Raw genomic sequence first — 26,223 nt, forward strand, 5'->3', positions numbered from 1 at the left:
CGGAAACTAATATCTGCAATCTTTCTTAACTCTAACTGCTTGTAGACAGGGGTCTACTGTTAAATGGACCTGAGATATTTTCTGAATTTGTTCTTCTTAATTTGATCAGCTACCTATGAACTTATAATTAGTGATCCATGGTTTCTGGTCAGATGTTCCCCTGAGGTATAAAAATGACCACATGACACAGGGGCTTGTTTCTCTTAGCTTGTTTCAGGTGGTTACTAATCGTTTTTAGAGAGGCACAGCAGGAAAAAGCTTTTTCTGTTCAACCATGATAAATGAAAACATGTTGAGTTTCCTTTCAGTCTGCTGAGACTTTTAACTGAAGCTGTGTTTTCTGGTCAGATGAGATTCATATTGATCTTTTTTTGACAGCCAGCTGTGGAGGGTTTGGTGTAAATTAGGATTGACATGTGGAATAGACCTTATGCCCACTGTCAAAAATAATGGAGGATGTGAAATACTGTGGCTTTGTTTTATCTGAATACTTTGTGAGTATTCATGGCATTATGAGGTCCAAACTACAAACTACAAGGAGGTTTTAACCCTTCACTGTTACCCAAAAGCACTTGCATGCAAGTCAATGGGTGTTCCGGTGTTCTCCTGACAGCTAAAGGGCTATAAATGTAAATCCAGTGACCTTAGGTTTACTAGACAACACCACAACCTTCTGAAGGATAATAATTTGAAATTGTAAGGCCAAATCAACACAGAAATAGTTCACCAGACATTTAGTAAGCGTTCTTCCTAACCAGGACTGTAGATGATCTACAGTGATCGTCTAAAAACGAATGGTCAAAGATCGAGCCCTCTGTACATTTCCATCTTATGATAAACATATAGGACAAAACTAAGTGGACTTTACACTACTGCAAATAGATTACTGTATTTCAAGGCATTCGAAACATCTTTATCAAGGGTTCCAATAAATGGCACTGTCCACGTCCCTTTTCTGTGGAGAATGCATAAAGTAATCCATCGTTTTTATCCTGGCCTGCCTGTCCTTGGCCGTTCATTATTGGGTTTAAAACATCAAAGGAGCGAAATACATCTGGTGACAAAAGTGAAGGAAAATGTTCCACTACAAGCCATCAGCCGCCGCCGCCGCACGCCCCAAGCAGGTTTCGCAGTTCGGAGACACACTGTGCAGCCGCTGTGTCAGCCACATTGGATTTATACACTGGAGGCACCTCCTAAGCGCTGATTTATGTTCCCATAAACTTTGAGCGCAAACTGTGCTTACTGTAGACATGCAAAAATAGATTTTATTTTTACAGTAAGTGTATCAGCGAGCGCTCAACAAGCCCTCCAGTTCGGCGCTACCGCCGCAGACTGTGTTTAACTCGGCCTTTTAGGTACTTACATCCTGCAGAGAGATACCCAAATATCCTTTAGCAGGGCGTGTGTGTGAGCCCCGAGACTGTAAATCAGCCCCCTACATCCTATAACACACATTCTAGCTCGCTCCACAATAGATCAAAGGGTAATAAATAGCCACGTCTCTCCCACACATTGCTTTCCTTCCTGTTCCACGGGGCTTCCTCCTGTCCCCGCAAGTCCTCATGGGAAGGCCTTTCACACAGAAGTACACAGCTGGGCCCGGTGAGCTCATCGCAAGCGCGCATGTACAAAGCTATACATACGCGACAAACACACAATGGCTCAAATGTTGCAGGAAAGAGATATAAAAGCAAGTGATTCTTGCTGGGACACGATCCAAAGTCCATAAGAGTGTACCCTCTGGAAGGGCAGAGCAGTCCATAATGCAAGCACTCAATTAAATTAGGTCTCTGAACATTAAATTTGTGGAGACGTTCACTCTCATTTGTCATTTGTGGGACTTATGTGTTTTTTATCTTATTTTAACCTTTTGCAGGAGAAGAGGATGGCAACCGAGAAGCAGGAGATGTGGAGATGGAGGGCCAAGGCGAGAAGAGCAGGAACGCTGCTGCAGGGCCTGAAGAATGGGATGGTCCAAGTAAGAACAGCATCTCTACCACTTTATTGCCCTGCATGGTTTAAAGGAAAGATGTTTTGATGGTGGCTAGGGTAAATGAACAAGGCGGGGTGGGTTTTTAAGTAGGACTGCACATTAAATCAGAAATATACTTTTACACCTGATGGCAGATGGAAACCTACAGGAGGCTAAAGGTCACAGAGAATGTTGGAACCACAGACAATAAAGAGAGCAGCAAGGAACATGTTGATTTATCACAACTGATATCATCATCATCAACAATGATGTCATCATAAGGTTTTCTAATGTAAATCCAGATTTATGATCAGAGTAAGAATCCACATTTTCTTTCGAGAAAATGATTCATAAATCAGCAAAGTCCAGATTTGACTTGTCGGTTTTTATTCTTGTCTAATTTTTCAGATTAGAAATCAAAGATGGCTCATTTATCAATCATTATTGTGGAAGACATATCTTGGTTAAAAATGTCTCATGTTCTCTCACAGAGTAACAATAAACTCTTAATTGATAATGCTACAAATCCACATGCTATTGTTACCACTCATGTTAGAGCAATTGTTTGAACATAACAATAAAATGCTGGTAATGTTTAAAATATCACTGAATGAAATGATTTTCTACTGTTTTGCAGTACAGTGTAGCTGTTGTCATGATGTAGCCCGTTTGATGACGTTTATCGCAGTTTATTTTTGTGATGATCTGACTGTATAGTTCTGCTAGATTTATAGCAAAGACAACATTTAGGAATTTTTAAAAAAAGATTTATTGACACTTTTTTTTGACATGTCGGTAAATGCCACAACATTTTAAGTCACGCCTTTAGCTTAGCACAGAGAGGAAGCTCCAAGAGAAGATGCTGCTAACTTTGGCGTCTTTAGAGGCTAACATTTAGCTGGATTCTTACAGTGTTTCCAAATTGTTGGCTTAATTTTCAAATTTCCACAACACAAATAGTTTAAAAAGTGTTTCTACAATGTTTTTGTGACCGTGTGTTGTTAGCTAACTAGACAATACAGCTGTCTTAGCCGGCTGTTAACATGAAAAGCCCTTTCTTATGTCAAACGAAGACACTCAAACATGGACTTAATAGTGTGTTCAGCTTAAGTCTCTCAGCTTTATATACAGGATTCTTAATATTAACTTACAATTATTACACTAAAACAATCACATGCTGACAGATGATGCTCTTTGAGACAGACTTGGCTTTGGCATGAAATATTTTGATGTTTTAATATTGAAAGACCTCTTAAAACCATATCTCGCTAAGGTCAACTAAAGATTAATAAGTTGCTACTAAAGACGATGAAATGCAATCCAAAAGCACAGGTAGGAAGCTCTAAAATGCTAACTTTAGCAGCTTTAGAGGCTAACACTTAGCTAGATTCTTACATTGCTTCCAAATCCTTTGCAGACTTAGCTTTGATGTGAAATATTTTGATGTTTTAATATCAAAAGACCTCTTTAGACCATATACTGCTAAAATTAACTAAAGATTAATAAATAAGTTGGAAGTCAACACTATTCAGCTATATTAGGTGATTTAAACAAGACACATTTTAGTGACTGCTCTACTTAAAAGAATCATGTCATCCAACCTAGGTGCACTTTCTCCAAAATGTTTGCGGGAGAGATGGATAATAGAGGGAGCTAGATTGTTGCACGGCAATCACTGTTCAGCCAAAGCCTGCACACACACTGCTGAACAGACAAAATATGACTCCTTTTACTGCATAAAATGACCTCCAGAATTTATTCCAGGTACATGAGTTTGTAAAAAAAAAAAAAAAGGAGAGAAAGAGGGAGATGAAAAAGCGAGAGCTGTAAAAAAAAAGAAAAAAGAAAAAAAGAGTGGATTTGGGCAAGTTTCGCTCGCTAGCTCAGAGCCCCCTGGGGTGTGTATTTTATACTGACAGTGAATCAGTGTTATCACACCTATCAGATAATGCATTTATCATTAAATTTCACATTTGCATTTAAATCTGGGGAAGGAAATGAGCATTGCTGGCTAAAGATAAGAGCGCTGGGACGACAGTAATAAACCATCACTGTGATCAGTCAGGAGACAGGGCTGAGGGGGTCAACTCAGAACTATGGGGGCCGTGACAAAAAGAAGGCATCACAAGCGGCAGGAAGAGGGAAGAAGAAGAAAAAAAGTGCTTTTGGGCGAGAAAATGCTGAGCTTAAAAATACTGCTGTGAAAGAGAAGGATGGATGTAGCATGACTGGATGTATGACTGGCTGTAATTATGCTTCCTCGTTCACTTAGCCATTAGAATGAGAATTAGGGGCTCAGAGCCACGAGGCTGGACAGGCAGGGAGAGAGAGAGAGAGGAAAGTTGGGATTTCATGGAAGAAAAAGTGTCTCTTGTTTTTAGTGAAGGAAGTTAAACTCTGGAGGTGGTGACATGAGAGTTGATGCATATTTTATGTTTTTCAAAAGCACAACATGTCTGGATCCAAGTTGTCAAAAACATCCTATGCTCTGTCCTAATCTGTGAAGAACAAAAATGACAACTGGCTGCATGAGTCATTCGTTCTAGGGGTGCACCAAGTGCAGTTTTCTGACTCATCGCTGATCAGCGATCTTTAACAATCCTGAGGATTTTGGCTGATAGTGTTTTTTTGTTTGTTGTTTGTTTTTTTGTGTGTCTGAAATGGTGCTAAATATAGCAAGAAAACCTCTGAGTTGGCAACAATAGGGTGACTTTTGTTAACTGGAAACGTTCAGACATGACCTGGCAGTCTGTTAGTCAAACCTCTCTCAGCAGAGCAAAATACGACAGTGGCTGAGGAAGATAAGATCGATGGGTAAGATCGACTTAACCAAAAAGCTAGACCAACTCAAAATTGCACACATTTGTGTTTCCCGGGAGGGAAATGGTACATTGTTTTCATAAAGGTGTGTGTCGTGCGTTTGTGTTTAGCCCCTCTGAGTCAACGCTACTCCTGAACTGACTTCAGCTATTCAGACATGTCCCTGCCTCAAATCCAAAGACATTCCAAAGACACCCACATAGCCTGATGCAGCCACCGCCATGTTTCACTATGTGGATGGTATGTTCAGGCTGATGTGCAGCATCGTATTGGTTGTTGCAAGGAGGATGTAAAGTTTGATTTTGGTCTCATTTGACCTCCTTAAGTGCTGCTGTGTTTCCTACAGGGTTTGTTTCTAACTACAAGAAGAGCTTACTAATTAATTGTAGGGTTAGGTAGTTATCATATCATTTATCATTTATTGTGATACATTTCTTATGTGATAAGAGTTTTAATTTGTCGTTTTCACAATAAATTTCCATTTATGATTAAATTTTTTTTCCAAAACTCTCCATATTGTTGGAATCGCTTTTTTTTTTTTTTTTTACTGTTTTCTACACTTTTTCGTTCAATGAGAGCATTGGTAAATATTAATCAAGTTGAAAATCTGATTAAAAGCATGTACTGTTGTACTGTGATACAAATCATACTTCCTTGTGTGACTGGTGCCCTAAAAATGGTTTTAAAGAGCGGTATTTGTGGGACTTTGATGCAGTCACAACCATACAGTTTTACCTGAACAGAAGTAAAGAGTTCCTGTCGTCACTCTGCTGCTCGCGATAGTACCACAAAATACTGTGATAAAACTTTAAGTGCATCTCTACTAGTTACTGTTTCAACAATTTCAGTTCAGAAATGTTCTCTGACAAACCCACTACCCCCAGACAGAATTATTCACAGGTGAAATGTGGGAATTTCCGCTACTAATTACAATTGTGCACTTTTCAGATTTTTATTCGCAAACTTTAAAAGTCATGTCTCATTTTCCTTCTGTTTTATCAAACTGCATAAGATCTGTAGCATAAGATCCCCATGAAATGCACTGGCGTTTGCGTAGCGTGGCAAAATGTGGAAAAGTTCAAGGGGTGTGAATACTTTTGTGGCTAGGTTATCGGTTCAACATCTCCCACTTGTTTGCTTGACATTTGTACTGTGTACCGGCCGATTAATGAGCGACGTACACCGAGGCTTTCACGCCCCTGCTGCGTTTTCTCAATGGGCCGGCGCAAAGTGGGCCGAAATTAATCTTGGCGCATAATAATGCCATTCACTCTCTCATCACTGCTGCCACGAAAGGTCATTTCCCTTTTTAATTTTTCCCATTGTGCCGGGAAAAGTCAGATGGGCATGTTATAATTTGAATAAAGGGGGGAGAATCAGACAATCAGATAGGGACATTTGAAATGACATGACTTCCTGTTCAAAGTGATTAAAAGCAAATTTATTTAGTTGGAGACTGTCTCCCCTTTAATCTCTTTGTAAATGTTCCGATAGTTTCGGCATTCAGAAGTTCTTTGTTATTCTTTGGCTTAAGTTTAAGCAGCTGTGATTAGGATCACCAACAGATAATTTTTAATCACAGCGCGCGTGCGTGCATCTGAATGGGCCGTGTTAATGTCCGCCACATTAAAAGCGAGCGGCGCCTTTTAATGAGGTGGGCTGACTCGGAACAAGCCCACCTGCTTTGGTGACTCTATTGAAGCACCTCCATGCCCGTTTTCCCTTTTGCTGAGTAACAACAAAAGCCTTTTACAATCTACATCCTGTAATTGAACGCTCTTTTTTTGTGTGTGTGGGGGTGCGCGTGCATATGTTCGCCGCATTTCATCTCTACTTTAGTAAGTCATGTCAAGTGCTGTCCACGATTGCCTCGCGTTCTCTGATTGTCTTTTCTGTGTGGAACGGTGGAGGAGCGAGCTGAATGAGTCACTATTAATCTGATAGCCGGCTCCTCTCTGTGTTGTTCAGAAAGCCGGGTCTCTGATGTGGAACACCCAGCGAGTTCCCTCTCTCTCTCTTTCGCTCTCATTCCCGCTACAAGTATGTCCTTAAGCGAGTCTCCACACTGATCTTCTGTCTTGTGTTCACTCCTCGTCACGGATGTTTCCCAATCAGCCGCTGATTCCCGAGATAGGGCGTCGAGCCATTGTGTTCGTTTTCAGAGACGGGCGCCGATAGGGATCTGACGCGGCTTCTCCCACTTGCTCTCCTCGAGGCTAATTGTGGGTGGGGTGCGTTAGTTAGCTAGCTGTGCTAATGAACTTGTTCTCTGTCTTATCTAAATGGTTTCTTGTGTAAACCACACCCTCTTCTGAAAATCAGGAAACTCCCAGGGTCTGTTAGGGATCCAGAAAGTTTTCATGAATTTCACCATTAAAATTTTGTATAAAATGGTAAGAAGTTGGTTTGTTTTTTTATTGCTTTTGCTGGTCAGTGTAGCAGCTAGACCAGCTGCCTTACACCATAAAGGTCCTGAGGCCTGTCTGAGAGCAATTATTATATTTACTTTGGAGCATATGTGAGTTTTCTCTGGGTATTTTGCAATACCCATACATGGATGGCTGGTTCTAAGTTAGCCATTTGTATATGTATTCATTAAGCTCCCATTGCTGAATGAACTTTTAAATGATTCAATATTATAAAATGATCCATTATTACTTGCGTAAACAGTACACAGCCGTGAGACGTCTACGTTCTTCTTAGGGTCACTTTGGGATCGTAAACCGTTCACACAGAAGTCTGACTGCGTTCGCATTTAATTTCATCTAAGGGCATTAAGACCTTCTGTGTGACGGTAGCCGGCACAGCCATCCCACATGGAAACATCAAGTCCCGCAGAGCATTACCCAACCTGATGTGAAACCTGCTCTTTGGCCGAGGAAAATAACTCTAAAGTCAGAAGAAAATACAACCCTGTTGATGCTGTCGGGGTTACTGGAGGCACATTTTCATTAAAAGCTCACAGTGCCAAACTGAGGCCGTGGAGTTTGAAAGGCACGGGCATTTACAAGGCAGAGAGGATGCAGTAAAAGACACCGATGGTTTGGACTCCGACGTCCAACGAAGGAGCGGACCTGACCTGACATTAAGAGTCAGGATCACGTTCTTTTAGATGCTTTGATTTTAACCAGCAGTTTCTTCCCTCTTTAAAAAAAAAAATCATATTAGGTTGGCAGTACAGCTTTTGTACCAGGAAGGATGCAAAACGGCTTACAGGTTGAAAAACTCACTATCACAGCAGAGGGAGAGCTTTAGAAGAAAATGGTGTTGTTTCACTCATTTGTGATTTTTTTTTTTTTTTTTGAATCACAAATGAGTGACCCACCACAGAAGGAGGGGCAGATGGAGGAAATAAGTGTGGCCAGAGTGGCAGCAGAAGAAATATGATTACCTTTTTACTCAAATCTCTTCTATCGGTGGACTGAAGGCCAGGTTTCTGCAGCCAGCTGGGCGCCTGCCAGGGCGAGGCAGGGGTCATCCGAAGGAGGACCCATCTGATTCACCCAAAGATCACACTCACACACACACACTGAAATACTTGCACATCAATAAAAATTAAAAAGAAAAAAAACCCCACATCCTAGACATTTATTTTACACCCCCTCCCTTCTTTCCCTTTCAAGACATCAAACATGCACATGCTGAAAGCACAGCTTCACTCACATATATAAAAGAAAAAAAGTCTCATTTTTTTGACTCCAGCCAACCCAGAAGGGGGATTTGTGGCCAATCCATCTTCTGCCACACTCCAAAGAACAAAAACATGAAAAAAAGAGAAATAAAACAATGGCCATTTCAGGTTTAATGCACATATGTCATGCTAGAATAAAACCAAGGACCAGATGGCCGTGATACTGTGGCAGGTGCCTCGACAAATGTTTGCGGTCACCCGTGCTGCTATTTATATCGAGCCGAAACACAGACAGGCAAATATTTGCAACAGGACAGAGGGGCCCTTTATGTTGGGAGGTCAAAATGATCATCAATATAAACAGATGGGATCAAACGCTCTGTTCACCTGTCAGATTAAAAATTAGCAGTTATTTCGATTGTCAATAACTTAAGGTAAACTAAAGAAAATAGAACAAAAATCAAAGTGTTATTCTAAAATGTCTTCTTTGTGACCCATAATTTTTTACACACGGTTCATCAGAAGGATTAGAGGAGGAGTTCTGAAACTTTGTGTTCAAAGTACAAATCGGGGAAAGGTCAAAGGAACATCTAGAGATGAGCAAGCTGATGGCAAGCTTAATTAATTTTGACAATAACGTTTAATGAGTAATCTCATTTTATTGGTGATCTTAACTTCATTGGCTTTCATGTCCTCATCTATGTGCGATAATGAAGGAAATAAACTGGACCTAAAGTGTAACCAGACACTGTAGCATCCCAACTGAGGTAAAACTCACAGATACCCGGAGACAAAATACACACGATGCTCATGGAATAATGTCTGCTTTCAGTGAATTGCCTAAACCAAAAATATCTGAAAGTCATTTTGAGCTTTTTTCTAATTCCTTTATTCTCTGTAGCTAAAAGTAGCTAAAAATCAAGTAAAAATAGTTACTGAAGCTGTGTAAAAGAATATTTCTGTGTTGATTTGGCCTACATTTATTGGGAGATTTTAAACTATGCATTTAAAAAAAATTTCATTTGAAATAAAAAAAAAAGAATCCTTTTTGAAAGTAAAAAATATTTATATATAAACTGGATTTGGGTTTTTTTGTTTGTTTGTTTGTTTTTGGCCTCTTAGCTGCTCCAACACAGATGAGCTGGGTTTAGAAATGCATGTCCACTTGGACACGCTATTACTTATTTCTGAAGGACTTTCTGACTCAGGTCTTCTGGTTCTGGTTCTGGTCTGCTCTGCATCCTCAGAACTAGAACCAAACATACAGGAGCCGCATTCAGTTTTCATGCTCCACTAGTCCGGAACAAACTTCCAAAAAACTGCAGAGCAGTCGAGACACTGAGGTCCTTTAAATCGAAGCTAAAACCCCACCTGATTACAGTTGCCTTTGATTCCCAATAACTGGAACATTGATCAATATATTTTTGAACCATATTTGATGATGATTATTCTTGATAATTTTGATGATGAGATTTGACAAAGTATTTTTACTGCTCATTTAATAATTGGTTACTGTATGATGTTTTTATGGTGTAAAGCCCATTGAACTGCCTTGTTGCTGAACTGTGCTATTGCAAATAAACTTGACTTGATTCCACACAAATGGTGAAAGAATATTGAGAACACAGTGAGATGCAAAACAATATTTCATCTTACTATGTAGAGGACGTACAGTAATGCAATGCTCTCAAACGTATTTACTTGGTGCTAAGCTAACGTTAGCATTTTCTCTGTTTTTATAGGACTTGTTGATAAGTCGGCTCATAACATATTATGAGTTGGAAGACAAAACATCCGCAGAGTTGTTCTCTTGTTTCCTAAGCTAGGACTTCTGCTTTAAGTGCCGTAATTATCAATGACTGGTATGTAGCAGAGTCCTTCTCACACAACTTGCTCCAAAGATGAGAGCAGTGGTTCTGATTCACTTTGCTCTTCAGCCTGGATCTTGGTCTGAACCTGGACTTCCATCATTTACTGGTTCTGAGCGTGAATAATTCCAGGTACTTTTGCGGCGAGACTTTACTGCGAACACATTTCAACAGCCAAGTTGCTCTCGGGGAACGAGAAATTTTCCAACTCATCACCCGAGTCCATTATAAAGTCAGGGTGTCGTCAGGGAGGGAGGGGCGAGCCGAAATGAAGCAGAGAGACAAACGGCGCACCCAGATGCAGATTAGGCTGCAGAAGATGAGGGTGTAAAAGGGATTTAATGGTAGGATGGATTAGAGAAATCCTTGTAACAATGTTAAATAATTATGGTTCCAGCCGAGATCAAAGCACCATTGATTGAACCCCTCAAGCCTTCAGCACGCAGAGTCTTGGAAAGCAAAGATTGGTAAACTCGTGCTCAGACCACTCCGGCTGCTCCACTTAAATTGGATTGGAAATATTAGGATATAGATGAATCCTTCAGGAGGCTTTTCGCAAAGCTTTTGTCACCGGAAATGTAGCTTGGGAGCGCTATGAAAGGTTTGATAGTGTACTGTCTCGACAGAATCATAAGAAGAGGGTGTCGCAGCTGTCTCCGCTGATACCTAAGCGTTTTAAGTAGACTTATAGACACACTTGACTGTTATATCAGCAAACCGAAAACTTTCGGCGCAGGCTTTTCGTTCAAGGTTTTATTTATTTTTTATTTTTTTATCAACCTCCCCCTCTCCACCTCACCCCCTCCCCACACACACACACACACACACTCCGTCTCTCCTTCGTCATGTAATCAAGAAATTTGGACGTGCATCATTGCAATTCCTCCACAGAAAAGGGAAGGTTTTTATCTCGCTCCTCCAGAGGTTTATTCAAAGTCTTCTGACAAGTCTCACAAAACATGACTGACACTGCGATTGCTGATACAGATGATGAAAGTCCATCAGCCGGCTCCTCGGCGAGTTCTGGGCTCTGGGTAATGTAAAATTAAATTGCAATCAAAGTGCCTGAATGTAAACACCGACTTGCCGCCTCTCTAAATACGCTTTGTTTCTTAAGAGATTGCCGACGAAGGCCTCGCGTTGCCTGCGTCACCTGTGTGTGGAGAAAACACCCCCACCCTCCCCGAACCGCACACACAGTGATGAATGATGAAATATGCAACAAAGAGATTAGACAAATCACTGTACTCCTGTGCCGCTTCGCCTTGATGCAAATTTAGCCACTGATCCGCTGTATAAGAGGCTTTATGAGGGAACTTCATGGTTGTTAGTTATATAATCTAAAATAGGGCAAAATGCAATCACCGTTCTCATCATCTGAGGAAGATGTCACTATATTCTGCTCCAGTTTTTTCCCTCTTCTTTCTTTTCGCACATCTGTGGGATGATGCGCGGAAGCCGAGAACCGCCGTAATAAGATCATTGACTTCCAGCCATTTTGTCCGCATTTCTGTCCACTCACAATGGAGCCTTTTGACTGTAATTACGATTTTCAGATGATTCACGCAGAAAGAAGAACGGGTGGGGGGGGGGAGAATAGAGCTGCTGCTAAGTATGGCGGTGTTAAAGCGCAGCTGGTGGTGATGGTTCTGCTTTGGGACGTGACACCCGTTGCATCTTTCTTTAGAGCGTGTTTGTTCTGCAGCGGTTGCCCTCTGAGGCGCTGTGGCTGCTCAGGTTTTTTTTTTTTTTTTTTTAAGACGTATCCTTGTAATTGGCTGAATATGTGATGTGTGTGTTTAGCATTAGCATGGAGACTCCCCGTGCTGGAGGATATAGCACTGGGTAAACTCTGGGATTGCTCTGTTGAAACTTGCTTCCATTTCTTGCCGCCCCTTCTTAAATAAAAATTCTAGTTGAGTGAATTTGGGTTAAATGATTAAAGTTTTCTTTTTTTCAATCCAAGTTCTCAAATTGTCCATACATTCTTATGCGTTTGTTGAATTTTACTGTCAGCAAGTTTCCAGTTGGTCCCATCTGAGCTGATTTTCACTCAATGTTCCCAAATCCTCAATACTAGAATGAAATATTAATACCCCTGAAAACTCAAGCTCAGACAGATTGTATAATAAGCCATTTTTAAATATTTTAACAGAGTCTTAACTGGGTTCAGGTCTGGACTTTGATTGGTCCGTTTTAGCCTGAATGTGTTTTCACATCTAAATCATTTTGGTGTAGGTCTGGCTTGTTTTTGTCAAGTCTTTTGCCGCCTCTAACAGGTTTCATTCCTGCTTTTCTCAGTATTTTCCACCGTGCTTCACAGCCTCTCTTCCTGCTTTCCTAGCATCCCAACAGAGTGATGCTGCAACCACCGTGTTTCACTGTAGGGGCACGTTAAGGGTGCTGTTGCACTGTTAGTTTTCCTCCATAGCAAAGGGTTTTGGGTGTAGACTGCCAACCAAAGCAGGGGCTCCCAAACATTTTGGCATGTAATTTTCTTAAAGAAACAAGACCAGTGAGTGAGGATTAGTTACCTGGCTAACTCCTTATGAAATATATATTTCACTCTTCACATTTAAATTATGTTACATTTCATCATTTAAAAGTCATATTTAGTAATTTAGTGGAACAATTCCTTTGGTACATTTTTTTATTTCATTATGCAAATACATTTAATTATCTGATCAGTGTCTTGTGACCCCCTGAGGACGTCAAGACCTCCACTTTGCCTACATTTCCAATAAATTCCGTGCTTGGTCTTTCTGTTGTGATGCTGCACAGAGAGCACTGTTGCCTTGTAGCAGAGGCTACTGGGTTCGGTTCCCAGCTTGGGGTCTTTCTGTGTGGAGTTTGCATGTTCTCCCTGTTTCTGCGCAGATTCATCGGGGGCCTTCAAAGGAAAAATTGTATTTATACTCAGATTGCACTTCATAAAAGGGAATTTTATTTACTAACTGTGACCTCTGAATGAAAAAAAAAAATCATTCAGGGTTGGAAGAGGAAAGGGGGCTGAATGCATGTGGGGTTCTTTTTATTAAAAAGTTGAACAGCTAAACTCTACATTTTATTGGAATATCATGAAGTAAAATGAATAAAAAAACTTGTTATTGAAGCATGTAGCTGTGACTAAAAGTACAAGAAGGTAATGATGATACTTTTGCATGGAAGTGTACACTATTGTTCCTGTCTGTCTAGCGCACTTGTACCAGAGTACTGCCTTCACACTGATTGGTTGACAACCTTCTGTTGACGATTGTCATGCCAACCCTGCTGCCTCTTTGGAGGTGGGCGTGTGGGCAGGGCCTGTTTGTCGAGGGAATTAAAGTCCCCCCCAATAGTAGCAATAATCGCGATTCTGGAAAGTTAATAAAAAATGGCATGTTCTCCCCCTGATCGTGCGAATGTTGTGGTATTCAATTATGCAATTTTCATTGGCATATTAATCATCTTTTCAACAAACAAGCCACCGTTAATTAAAGCAAAGCATGGATAAAGACGTGTTGCCGGATCATCACTCCGTTTATCGCCGCGCGCACACCCGCAGTTGAGTAAATTCAGGCTGTGAGGTGAATTTCAATGGTCTCCCTGTTCCTCCGCTCAGTGTGTTTGTGCTTGGCTGTATAGGTAACCTGATATTTGTGCACATCGTGTTACAGGTGTGGAATCTGGGATGTTGTACAGAAAATAATGCAACTGATAATTATTTTCGTTATTTAGCTTTTTTTCCTCTCTCTGACATATTTTCCCGGCAGATTTGAATGAAAATTGTCACTGATGGGGTCTGCTACAGGTAAATCATTTTAGTGTTTGTTATGGCTGCCCACTGGCCACACTAAATTATTGGCTCTCAAAGTGTACACACCCTGGTTTCCATCATTCTTCTTGTACAAGTCAACTGAAAACAAAAAGAAATGGAGGAAATAATATATCAGTATTTGGGCATTTAGTCATTGGCTAAAGCCAACATAACCAGGGCCGTTATAAAAGATAAAAATGATCTCATTGGACAAACGTATCAGTCAGGAAAAGGGTATCAAAAAATCCAATGTTATTTTATTTACATAAAGGACAATTCCATCAAGTATTGTTTAATTAACTTTGTTCTCCAAGTTGATGCATCAGAAAAAAATTAGAAACAAGTCACCGGAGCAGAGACAGAGAAAAAAAATTAAACACCTATTTGTAAGAAAATAGTGACTGAATTCTTTTTGGGAGGGGGGCAAAATATATTTGTTGAAGTCAAGAAGAAGCCATTCCATGCAAATTAAACTTTGTTTTTGAACTCAGCTTGCTTACAGAGTTAATCTGAGCTTTTTTGGGCAGGCAGGAGAAACTCACAGCTGATTAACATACCAGGCTTTATGGGATATTCACACGCTTTTGTTGTAGGTTTCAGCCAATAAGGTGAAAGTTTAAAGGAAACACATGGCTAATTACGATCTCCACCACATCACCTGACCACGTGCATGTATGCAGGTAAGCTGGAGTTGTAGAGGGATTTTATTTCTCAGCATCATTCAATCATATAACATTAAGATTTTGATATTACTTAGCAAGAGACTAGCACTAAGTTTGTCAAATTAGTAGCTGTCTATTTAGCTATTTGACAGTCTGACTTTTATAGTAGACATTTAGTGAGGAACTGTACAAATGTACATAATTCCTCACTGCGCTAGATATATATTCAATTATTAATGTCTCCTATTAAGTACTATCGTCTCCTGTGGATTCAAAAAATGGTTAATGGAAGCAAAATGAAGAGAAATATCGACAGTGGTGTTCAATCACATTTCTGCAAAAAACACAGCAACAAACTTCTGACACAACACTTCGCAAACCGCTCTGTCAAAGTTGGATTGCTCTTCGTGAACAAAATGATGCAATTTTCGTCATGCGTCTACATAAGTCAGTGGATTTCCTTTGGCCTTAGAAGTGCGCAAATTGGAATTACGAATATAAGTCTGCTTAATGTAAACCCACACATTTAGAAAACAACTCGTTTTTCGATTAAAGGTTTTTGCACTAGGATGATGTGGGATTTTTGACTGTATCGAAATGAGCACATTTCATAAAACTGCAACAAAACACTTTTTTTGAGTCATGTGATCAACAGCCAGATGTTAGTACTGGCAGGAAAGCCAAAGAAGTGGTTGGAGGATGATGGCGCTGCATGCTATTGACTTTTTGCATAAACAAAATTATTCACACGTGATATTATTTCCATTTCGTATTTAACGGAAACACTTCTCTATGCAAAATTGTGTTCTTTCGACATTAGCGGAATATTGACAAAGCTTTGCGCACATTTGTAATGAAAACGAATCTAATAAGAGCCGATTTCTGCACTTTGGATGAAGCAGGTGGGAGCCTGAAGACATCCAGAACTGGTTTTACTTTCTTTTTTCCTCCTGCCGTTTCCCCCTGTGTGCCTTGCGCATTGCTGGCAGGGGACGGAGATTACTGGGGATCTGGGAAGATACGGACTTCTCTCTAATCAAAGCTCTGCTGTCATTCAGTCGCTAAATAGAAGTAGGGAAAATGTCTTGGTGACGGGAGAAACCAGTCAGGCTGCGCAAGTGCCGGCAGAGGAATGGGAGGGGAAAAAAAGGAGAATTGAAGGCATCTGCAGACGTGCCGCTTGTCCCCCGTCCCTCATTGTGGAGCAACTTTATCAGCGCCAGCCGCTCACCCACTCGCTAAACTGGAGGGCCAGTCGCCTCTTAACTTAAACATAAGATCTTTGTGGTTTGAAGCACTCGGCTGCTCTGCTCCCAGTGTGGAGCTGAAAGGCAAACACAAGTCCAGTGTCGCCGTCTGCCATCAGAAAATCACACCTCATGGAGAACTTGTTTGTGCTGTGCTAGCTCGAATCTAAATGCACTCAAACAGACTGTTGCACCAGAGCAAGATCCCCCACCTCCACCAGCACCATCCCTCAAAAGGAGAAGAAGAAGAAGAAGAAAAAAAAAAGGGAAAGATGATGGAGAGAGGAAGCGAGATGGAGATGGAGAAAAGAGGCGGAGGAGTGAGAAAGGGGGGAGAGAAAAGTCAAAAACCTCCACATAACAATGCCGGAGAAAAATCAGAACATTTTCCACCGAAAGATGGGCCATTTCCAAATCCTTGTGCCCTATCAGACAAATTAAAGTAAATCAAGCATGAAATGAAGCAGAAGAGCCCGGAGATAAGGCTCCTTTAAGTCGTTTACAGATTAGGACAGAGGGAGAGAGAGAGAGGGAGAGGGAGAGGGAGAGAGGTGCATCTGGTCTCTGGCTGTGAAGGAGGCTAGTTTCTCATTTCACAATAGCAGGCTGTGTATAGGATTACTCTCCCCTGTCACCGACATGAGGAGCGGTGGGGGAATAGACGTCCACAAAAACGTGTCTTAATATGAACCCCCCCACCTCAGAAACCATTCCGGACCCGGGACCTCTCAGTGCCTGGAAGATGTGAGTCTGTGTGTGTGTGTGTGTGTGTGTGTGGGGGGCGGAGGTTCAGATGCCATGATAAGCTAACGCGAGCCGAGCGGCGTACGTCTGAGCCGCTCCATGTGTCGTTTTGGACGCCCCCTTCACCTTTTTCTTTTTGCTCAAGTGGCTTCATCACACACACACACAAAAACCCCAAAGCGCTCTGGGGATTGGCCGCCCCGCATCACATGACTGTACGGCTGTCAAGGAGAGTTGGACTATGGGAGGAGGAATGGGGAGGGGAGTTGTTAAATTATATCCTCAATATAGTTTTAGGTTGGATTTCTTTTTTATTGCTCGGTAAACTGGGTTGTTTAATTTTGTATTTCCTGCCTCTGTTTTCTGCCTGACATCAGCAGATTATTTGCGGTTGTATTTTTAGGCCTCGTTTAATTGCAGAATTAGACTTTGGAGTGTTCAACACACACACGCCTTCGCGGCGACACACACGCTCCCCCGCAGACGCCCTCCGTCTGCCACACGAGGCAAAGAGGCCGTGCCGCTCCCAAACGCCTCGTCGGGTTTCGTTTCACTCCTTCCGGGGTGGAGAGCGCGGGCCTGAAACCCACGACCTTGGCCTTGCCGCGCCTCGGAGCCTTGGGTTTAGCTCCGGTATCGCACCATCTCGGAGCATTTTAGAAATACTCCTGAAACTCAATGATTTAACCCGCTTTTTTTTTTTTACGCTGTTCGCATCAAAACTGGATGAAAAGGAGCTTAATCCATCTTATCTGGTGACTGTCAAACTGCTCGCGCTAAAACCTACTCACAAAAGACAAGTAGGTCACCCAGGAAAGAAATAAACAGAATTCCCTGTTACTCAGGGGAAGTTACAGCCTGGTAATTGACTTGGGAGAAGAAGCATGAGCAGAAGCTTTAAAAAAAAAAAAAAGAAAAGAAAAGTCACTTTCTGAATTAACTGCAGAACATTGAACAAGCAAGAAGACACTGTTTACTGGTCACTTTCTTCTTTGGTGATACATACACTTGTATTTCTGGATTTCAAACCAACGTTAAAGATCAGTTTGAGATTACCTAGCTATGATAACCAGACTGCTTCAAATCATTTGTATCTCATTCAATAGATTAAGATATTATTGAAAAGGGCCCATTTATTTTAGGAACTTTATCACTTATTGAAGCGCATCATAAGGATTTCTGTTCATTTTGATGATGCTCCACTTGATGGAAACATGTTTAAAATTAGAATGTTACTTCAGACCAATAAAGAGTCATTTTTGTGATGTGGCCTTACTGAAAACGCCGTTTTTACTTCTGTATGCAGACTAAACTAAAAATCTAGAAAAAAGAAAAAAAACCGGCTAGATTTTGTGTTTTTCAAGTAATTATTGTGATTTAGCTCAAAATCTTAACCAACTTTGCTTAAATGTAACATAGTATAACCAGTTGGCATTCGATAGCAATTAGCAGGGCCTCCAGTCATAGAGTGTATGTTGCTTTAACAGACTGTATCCTTGACACCGATGATCAGGCTGTTTTTGGTGTCATCCATATTTTTTTGAAAGACATATAAACAAATGACTTCACATCCAGACTCAAACAGCAACTTCCTTTTTTAGTTTTTTCATCCTGTGTGTCACCCAAGCAGCCTGCAGTCCCACATACACACACACGCACACACACTGACCATCCCTCACTCATCCTGTCAGGCTCAGGTAGAGTAATGTCCCTTTGATGGTTTTGAAATTTGAAAGAAAAGCATTTAAACAGATCAGATTGCCGCGGGAGCGCTTTGTGTCCTCTAGATGTTGTCTGTGATATCTGTGTGTGAGGACAGTCATTCTTTAAGTTTTGCTGTCTCCTCTTACATGCCTTCAGCAGGAACTGCAGTGCCTGGCTCAAAGATGGATGCCTCAGAGATTGTTGTCAGCCGTCCTGCTGCTAACTTCTCCAGGCTTTTTGATGAGACCGAGTGTCTGACAGCTGGTATATCTCAGGTGTTCAATGACGCCCAGCTATAGTGGTTCTGTTGCTGTTGTACTGCAGGACTGAGCTTCTGGTCTGTGTGTAGATTCGCAGTAGCAGTTCTGTAAAACGTCCTCGTTTTATATTTTCCTGGTTAGTTCCATTTCTTTAAAGGGCAAGGCTACGAAAAGATGAGTCAGTGAAGGTTTATAATTCAATATCAAATCAATTTGTTGTCATTTTTCTAAATATTTAATTATAGATGTGCGATATATCAGCATTTACATCGATATCGGTCAATGTTAGTCCTTTTGTAACATATCGGTAACAGGCATAAATATATATATATATATATATATATATATATATATATATATATATATATATATATATATATATATATATATATATATATATACTGTACATATATCTATATACTGTATATATACTGTATATATATATATATATATATACTGTACATATATCTATATACTGTATATATACTGTATATATATATATATATATATATATATATATCAGTACTAGTATTGGTCCAGGTTTTCATATCAGTACATCCCTATATTTAATTATATATATGACATTCTTGGATCTTCATCTGATTATTGTGAAATCTATTTAGATAGTTATTAGCAAATGATTATTGGACTGAACCTACAGTATATGGGAATTGAACCCACATCTTCCCAAATGCAGGATGAGAGCCTTTCCTACTGATCTACAACAGCATCCAGTCGTCTGCTGCACTAAGGTCTTTATCTTTACTTTATAAACCTGGCAGTAATACGTATTTACAAATACAAGAGCAAATTATTGTAAGCAGAAAACAAATGGTAATCAGTTTTCTGTATCCTTCATGTCTGCGGTGTGCTGATTTTGTTTGTGAATTTAAAATAAAAGTTTCAGCTACTTGGCTCAATCTGTTGTTGAATTAACATTAAAGAGTGTTGGCCCATTTCATGACCATACATGAAAATCTGTTGTGCAACCGACTTGAAGTGGAATATATAGAAGATGATTTACTAAATTTACCAACCGGCAATTTACTGAGAAATACCTCCTAGATCATTTATTGACCAAGGTCACTACATATGATGTCTCATGTTGGCGAGAATATGATAATGTGAAAAAGTGAGTCTGAATATTTTATCTAAAGCACAGCTGCCCTAACCTCCTGCTTAGCCTGTAGGTGGAGACTCACAACTGAAATGCAATAATACCTTTTTTAAAATATTATTTATAAGTTTTCACTTGTAGTTTGACATATCAGGCTCAACAGACACAAGCTGTATTTAAAACAAAAACAGAATACAAATCAGCGTAATTCAAGCCATCAGTTTGAAGCAAGGGTCATCGAAGAATTTGTTCTGATTTCCTTCATTTTGGGAGATCAGTGATTGCCCAACACTCCCATGTGAAGCCGATCTTATCCATCGAACTCATCAACCTCAGCAAAGGCCTAAAAGTCAATCACTCTCCTCTGTTGCTCTGCTGTGAGGTTTTACTGACAGACTCACCCACAAGGTCATGTTTGCAGTCAACATTAGTCAGCCCACTGTTGCCAGCTCAGTGACCTTCTTGTTATATTTAGCAACATTTCAGACAAAAATATAATTATCGGCAAAAATCTGAATTGGTCGGGCTTTTTAAATTTTGGCAAAACGATCGGCCAGAAAACTGCCATCGGTGCATCCTATGTTTGAATTGTCAGCTTATAACCGATTCCTATGCCAAACAGAGATGAAACAAAACAAAAGGAAACAAAACAACAAGAAAAAAAAACATGGTACTTATATTTAACCCTCTAACCCCCTTTCAAGATGCTACACCCATTGGGTTGATTTCCGGTTCAAAATGCAACTACCTCTAAGTCAGTGTGTTGGACCTAGAGGTAGGTGGAAAGGGGTGAAGTAGGAGGTTTTTTAGGCTTGGGGAAGAGGGTGGGGGACCCCCAATGTATTAAAACAAATGTCCTTCTCAAAGATAATAGTGCGGGCTGCGGGTTATAAATGATGCATTTTGCTCACCGAGACCTGATAATAGCAGTTTGGGCACAAGGGGAAGAAAGTTCATCGCTCTCTTATCAAAGCTCTGTGACATTTCTCCTTCAGCTGTAAAATTCCATATCACATATCTGCTTTAAAGATGTGGAACCTTTTGTTGAACCGATAGAGCACGTTCCATTTCGTTCCAATACGGCTCCCCTCTCATGGTATATTAATTTATAGCCCATTTGCCGGCTTCGTAACGCGGCCTATCGGCGGAGATGACTGGGATTCGGCGGGACGTCTGCGGATTGCAGCACACAGGTTATTGAACTTTGAACAGCAGTAATTTATTTGCTTTGATTCAAAGGCGCTGCTTGATATCAAGGAGGACGGTGTGGTGTGTGTGTGTGTGTGTGTGAAGCTGGAGCCTCTCTCCACTTGCTCTCACTCATTCTTTGTTTTCCTGCAGCATCCGTCCTTACTGTTAATATGCTGCCGATAACCGGGGGAAGAGGTGAAATCAACCAAAGGCTGCTAATCAGGCTGTTTCTTTTTCTAAAACTAGCGGCTCCTTTTGGTTCAAGTGGCGTCTTTGAACTAGTTAAGGAAGTTAAATTGTCGTTAAACACACTTTGGTCTGATCTGTTTGCTTTGAGCCTGCTGTAGAGAAAATGTGTCATCCGTCTCCATTAACACGTCCACTTCAGACTGCAAATAAAAAAAAAATACAAAAAGATATCTGCACTTAATGTGCACTGAAAGGAAACAGTGACATACAGTCTAATATATGGCTGCTCAAAAGTAACATTGTTTACTTTGTCATCTGGAATAGAATTAGATATTTAAATGAAGGTATTTCCAACAATCCTCATAGTTTTCTGGTTTTATTTCCATTGATGTTAGTTGAAGCATTAGCATTTAACCTGGGATTTAGACATTTGCAGTGATTACTACATTCAAAAATCATGCTACATGTTGTGGTGGCTGCAGGGATGCTTTCCTTCACTGGGAATGGATTGGTAGATGGAGCTAAAAACAACCTGAAGAAAACCGGTTAGAGGCCACAAAAGGCTCTAAACACACTGGCAGTGCTACAGTGGAGCAGCTTAGGTCAAAGTGTGCTCATTCCGTAGAAAGGCCCAGTCAAAGTCCAGTTTGAACTCCAGTTAAGGATCTGTGTAAAGACTAGAAAACTGACCTTCACAGACACAGCAGTTTGATTGAGTTTGAGTTGTTTTGCTAAAAAGGGCAAGAAAAAAAAAACATTTGTATAAATGCAAAATATTTTCTGATCGAGAAAATAAAAATAAATGCACACCACACTTTTCAGTCTTTAAGTCTTTAAAGGGGCAGTATTTGTTTCATTGAATGGGGGGCAGATATTATAAGTTTACACTTCTTTCTGCTCCTTTTCATTCAACACTTCTTTTAGTTGTTACAAAATGCATTCAAATTTATTATTAAGTGAATGAAATGGAAAAACAAAATGAAAAATGAAATAATAGAGGAGTGATCTTGTGATGACTTCCTGAAAGGGGAGTTCAGAAAAAGGAGTTTTTAAAGAGACAGAGACCCAATTTCAAGGTGTTAAGCTACAAAGTCAAACTTGTTTTGAGTCATATTTTATATTTTTATGGTATTTCATAACAACTGAAGGCAACTTGATTGTACTATAAACTGGCACTTTGTGCCCAGAAAACATAATACTGCTCCTTTAACTGTGCAATAAGGATGAATACAACCATATAATATTCATAAAGCAAAAAAACAAAAAAACTGTTTTGGCTTGAATGACACAACCACTGCAAACCCTTCTAGTCTCTGTAAGGTTGGACGAAAGGCGAATGCAGCGTACAGTTAGTGAAATAAAAATGCTTCTTTATAAATAACTGGAATGAAAAGAGAAAATTTCAAGCTGAAGGATTGTTGAAAATCCCTTCATTATATCTAATGACATCATTCAAAGGTAGAAAGTGGCAGTTCACCTCTCTGCCTGTCAATGGCTCACACCCACTTATTCTTTAGATCATAGCAGGCTGGCGTCCCGCCACCGAGAAACTCATTAGCTCTCAGTTGTACGACACCGGAAGGAGAGGGGAACGCCCTGTTTCTCACCGAAAGACAGCAGAAAAGGAAGACAGGACAACACGCACACCTAAAAAAGAAACAAAAAACAAACAGATGCCAGCAGGGAGCATCTTGGATGCTATCTGAGGAGGATCTCCCTACACAAAGGGACATTCATTGGTCTGCCAAGTATCTGTGGAGTGCAGGGACAGACCCTGGAGTCTAGCGACAGATGATGATCTTATCGAAGGGTGGGGGGCGTTGAGGCAGTGGGAGTAGGGGGTGAATGTGGTAAAGAAGTTTGGGTGTAGATTCAGATGAGGGAGAGGCGGAGCTCTTGAGCCACGTGATGAGCTCATATACTGTACTGCCAAGTGTGTGGCATTTAGGCATCGGATGGTGAGCTCAGTGTCCTAACACAGTGGTCCCCAACCTTTTTAGTACCGCAGACCGGTTGAGACTTGCGCGCAAGACTTCAGAAACAACCTTGACGTCGAGACGACCGACACCGATGCTGCTGCTGCTGTTTCAAACTCGTTCTGCTGCTTGTGGGCTCAATGTTGGCGCACAAGACATAACCGACAGAATCCAGTTAAAGGATTTCCAAAATTAAAGATCCTCCAGACTCAACACATAAAACGGAAGTATTTAATTATTTCTTGCGCGGCCTGGTACCACTTGGTCCACGTACCGGTACCGGTCCGCGGGCCGGGTTTTGGGGACCGGTAATGGTAACAGACCATTACCAGCGTTTGGTTGGTTCTGTCTGCTGTACACTGCAAAAACACAAAATATTAAAGTATACACTTGAAATAAGATAATACTAACTAGTAACGTTTCAACAAGATATAGGAACTTGTTTTAAGTCAGTAATTGTGGAATATTTATGAAAAAGTACCAGCTGTGACTGAAATACTAGTGGATCTAGTACTAGTATCAGTATGAAGGAATTATTTGCTTTAAACAAGTTCATATTTCTTGTTGACTTTTTCAAAAAAAAGAGTTGGAAGAGAGATGGAAACACATTTGCCCAAGAAGTACTGACACTGGTGGGTCTGTGTCATACCAGAGGCACGAAACTCTGAAAAATTTTAAAGTCCAGACATCTAGTATGAAGGGGAGTTCATGGAAACGTACTGATCGATGTTATGAAGAGTCGAGGGAAGCTCATTTTTTGTCATGGCTGCTATTTTGCAGAGACCCTCCACTTGTATTTGCAACAGATGTGACAAGCCATCTGCGAGCCAAAGTCCTCAGGCAACATTTGGTGTGAGATGCACACAACTGGCACCTAAACATGGTGGACCTCAAATTATATCATACCCTCTTTATTACCCTCTTCTTATTGCATTTACACATTACCTTCTATGTGTTTTCATTTTTTTGTTTGTTTGTTCGGTTTTGTTTTGTCACAAAAAACCCCACCCTGGATGTAAAGAGAAGGAGAAAGAGCCAGAGTTGTTGGCTGGGGAAGGCTTGTGGTGTGTATGTGTGTGGGGGTGTGTGTGTGTATGTGTATGTCAAGCGGGGCTAAACAGGAACTTGCATCCAAGCGGTTAAAGGCCGTGGGTCTTATCTGAGGACAAACAGAATGCATCAAGCGGTGGCTGTTGCTCTCAGTGATGACGGCCAGCTGTGCACCAGTGTTTAATTATTTCTGTGTAATGAGCTTACCCACCTTCCACTGCAGCACCAGGAAGGCAGCATGCAACAGCAGGAGCGGGGGGAGGAGAGAGGGACGGGGGTGGGGGGGAGCAGCGGATACAAAGGGAGGGGAAGGATGAGATAAAGCTGTCGAGAATATCTAACTTTAAGGCCGATTCCAAAACCACGTAATCTCTCCGAAGCATAAATAAACACTGAGTTCATGTGCTGATGCTTCATTAACTTTGCATCTGCATGTTCAGAAAGGAGCATGTTTTTATTTTAATAATTTTTTTTTTTCATAATACGTGACATTTACCTTTTTATTGTTGCAGAATTGACCGCCATTGATGAGAAATGCGATCGGGTCGTTTGTAGCCGGCGGCGTCTTTAGACACGGCCTGGATCGCAGCTGTACATGCAAAGCAGCGCATAGGCACGCATTTCCATACCAACACAACAGACTGGCAACAATAGCGCGCCAACGAGATACATGGCTGATATTTACAGAGTAGGCCGACGCTGAATAGGTCGTTATGAAGCGTACGCGTCACAAAGTTCACCGATCGCTGCAGCTCATTCAGCGCGAGTCGAACCTGGTGGCCTCACGTGTTAACAAACGCTGTTAACCAAGCATGTCTGGTTTGTTAAGACACACACATGCTGGGTGGGGGGGAAAAAAACAAGCAAATTTGGGTTATTTTGCTGACCAAGGCCGAGGTCAAATATGAATGATTTAATAGGGTTGGAATCTGAGTTTGACCAAACATTCTGGGTTAGGTTTTCATGGTTCGTGTGGCTAATGTCAAACAAATATGGGGTAAACTAGCCTGGTAAAAACCCTTGTTCTATTATTCACTTCATTCAGAGGGTCTGGACTAGGGGCTGTTAAGAAACGATTGCTTCCTGTAGGCGTGGAAGTTTAAAATTTTACCCAGTTGCTAACTTTTGGCCGTGACATATGTAATGCAGCAGTTTGATGCTATGACGCAATTGTAAACAACCATCCTCCACTACAAAGAGCTGAATAAAATGGCTATCGCTCTTAATTCAATATTTGGAGGCGTGGCCAACACAGACTGAACGCCATCGCTCACTTCCTCCACTGCCGATGCTAAAACTAGAGACAGGCTTCAATTCTAAAACAACGCCGAAAATTGACGTCATCGTTCACAACTTCTCCTTCTATTTGCTGATTGGTCCAGTTGAAATTCTACCTGAGAAATTCATTTCAATGGAAGAAATCCCAGATGTAGCAGTGAAGGGAGATGAGAATCAAACTGAATTATATAGGAAGGCAAAAGCCTTCCAAGAAAAAAAAATAAGATTATTAAAAAATAATGTTTGGTTAAATTGACTGATTCATCCATCCATTTCCCATACCTATTTAATCTGTTGGTTTTTTCCATTTCAAAATAAAACACAAAACATATAGTCTCTTTGCTCACCCCACCAAGACCCAATGTTAGGTTAAAACGACCCAACGTCTGTCCTAATACCATGTTTCACAAATAATCTCACGTAAGCACTGTCAAGCACTACTAGAAGTACGTTTGGTCAGATTTCCCCCGGCTTTACGGCGTTGCCAGAGCAACCGGTTTGAACTCCTAAAGCGCTGCATACTTTCTCTCTGCAGCACACGCTGGAAACATCCTCCTCTGCAAACCACGTCACAGCCCGCCACGAGGTTTATCATAACTATTTGATTAATCGCCATCCTGGAAAAAAAGTACACTGAATCTAAGTGATAAGATAGCCGGGGGCGTCGGGGAGGTGAGCACCGGTAGTACTAACAGTGCTATCCGGTCCCGCTGTT

At 40.9% G+C, this 26,223-nt stretch overlaps 1 protein-coding gene across 3 annotated transcripts in view; it reads left to right on the forward strand.

Moving 5' to 3' along the window:
- zfpm2 (zinc finger protein, FOG family member 2) overlaps positions 1–26,223 on the forward strand; it is a 169,040-nt gene that overhangs the window by 54,741 nt on the left and 88,076 nt on the right. For all 3 annotated transcript variants that reach the window (XM_023330746.1, XM_023330747.1, XM_023330748.1), the window contains exon 3: positions 1,880–1,981. In XM_023330746.1, the coding sequence (XP_023186514.1) occupies positions 1,880–1,981 (102 nt within the window). The remainder of the gene's footprint in view (positions 1–1,879; positions 1,982–26,223) is intronic.

The sequence above is a fragment of the Xiphophorus maculatus genome, chromosome 3 (assembly GCF_002775205.1).
Source record: "Xiphophorus maculatus strain JP 163 A chromosome 3, X_maculatus-5.0-male, whole genome shotgun sequence".
In the NCBI taxonomy this organism is placed as follows: domain Eukaryota; kingdom Metazoa; phylum Chordata; class Actinopteri; order Cyprinodontiformes; family Poeciliidae; genus Xiphophorus; species Xiphophorus maculatus.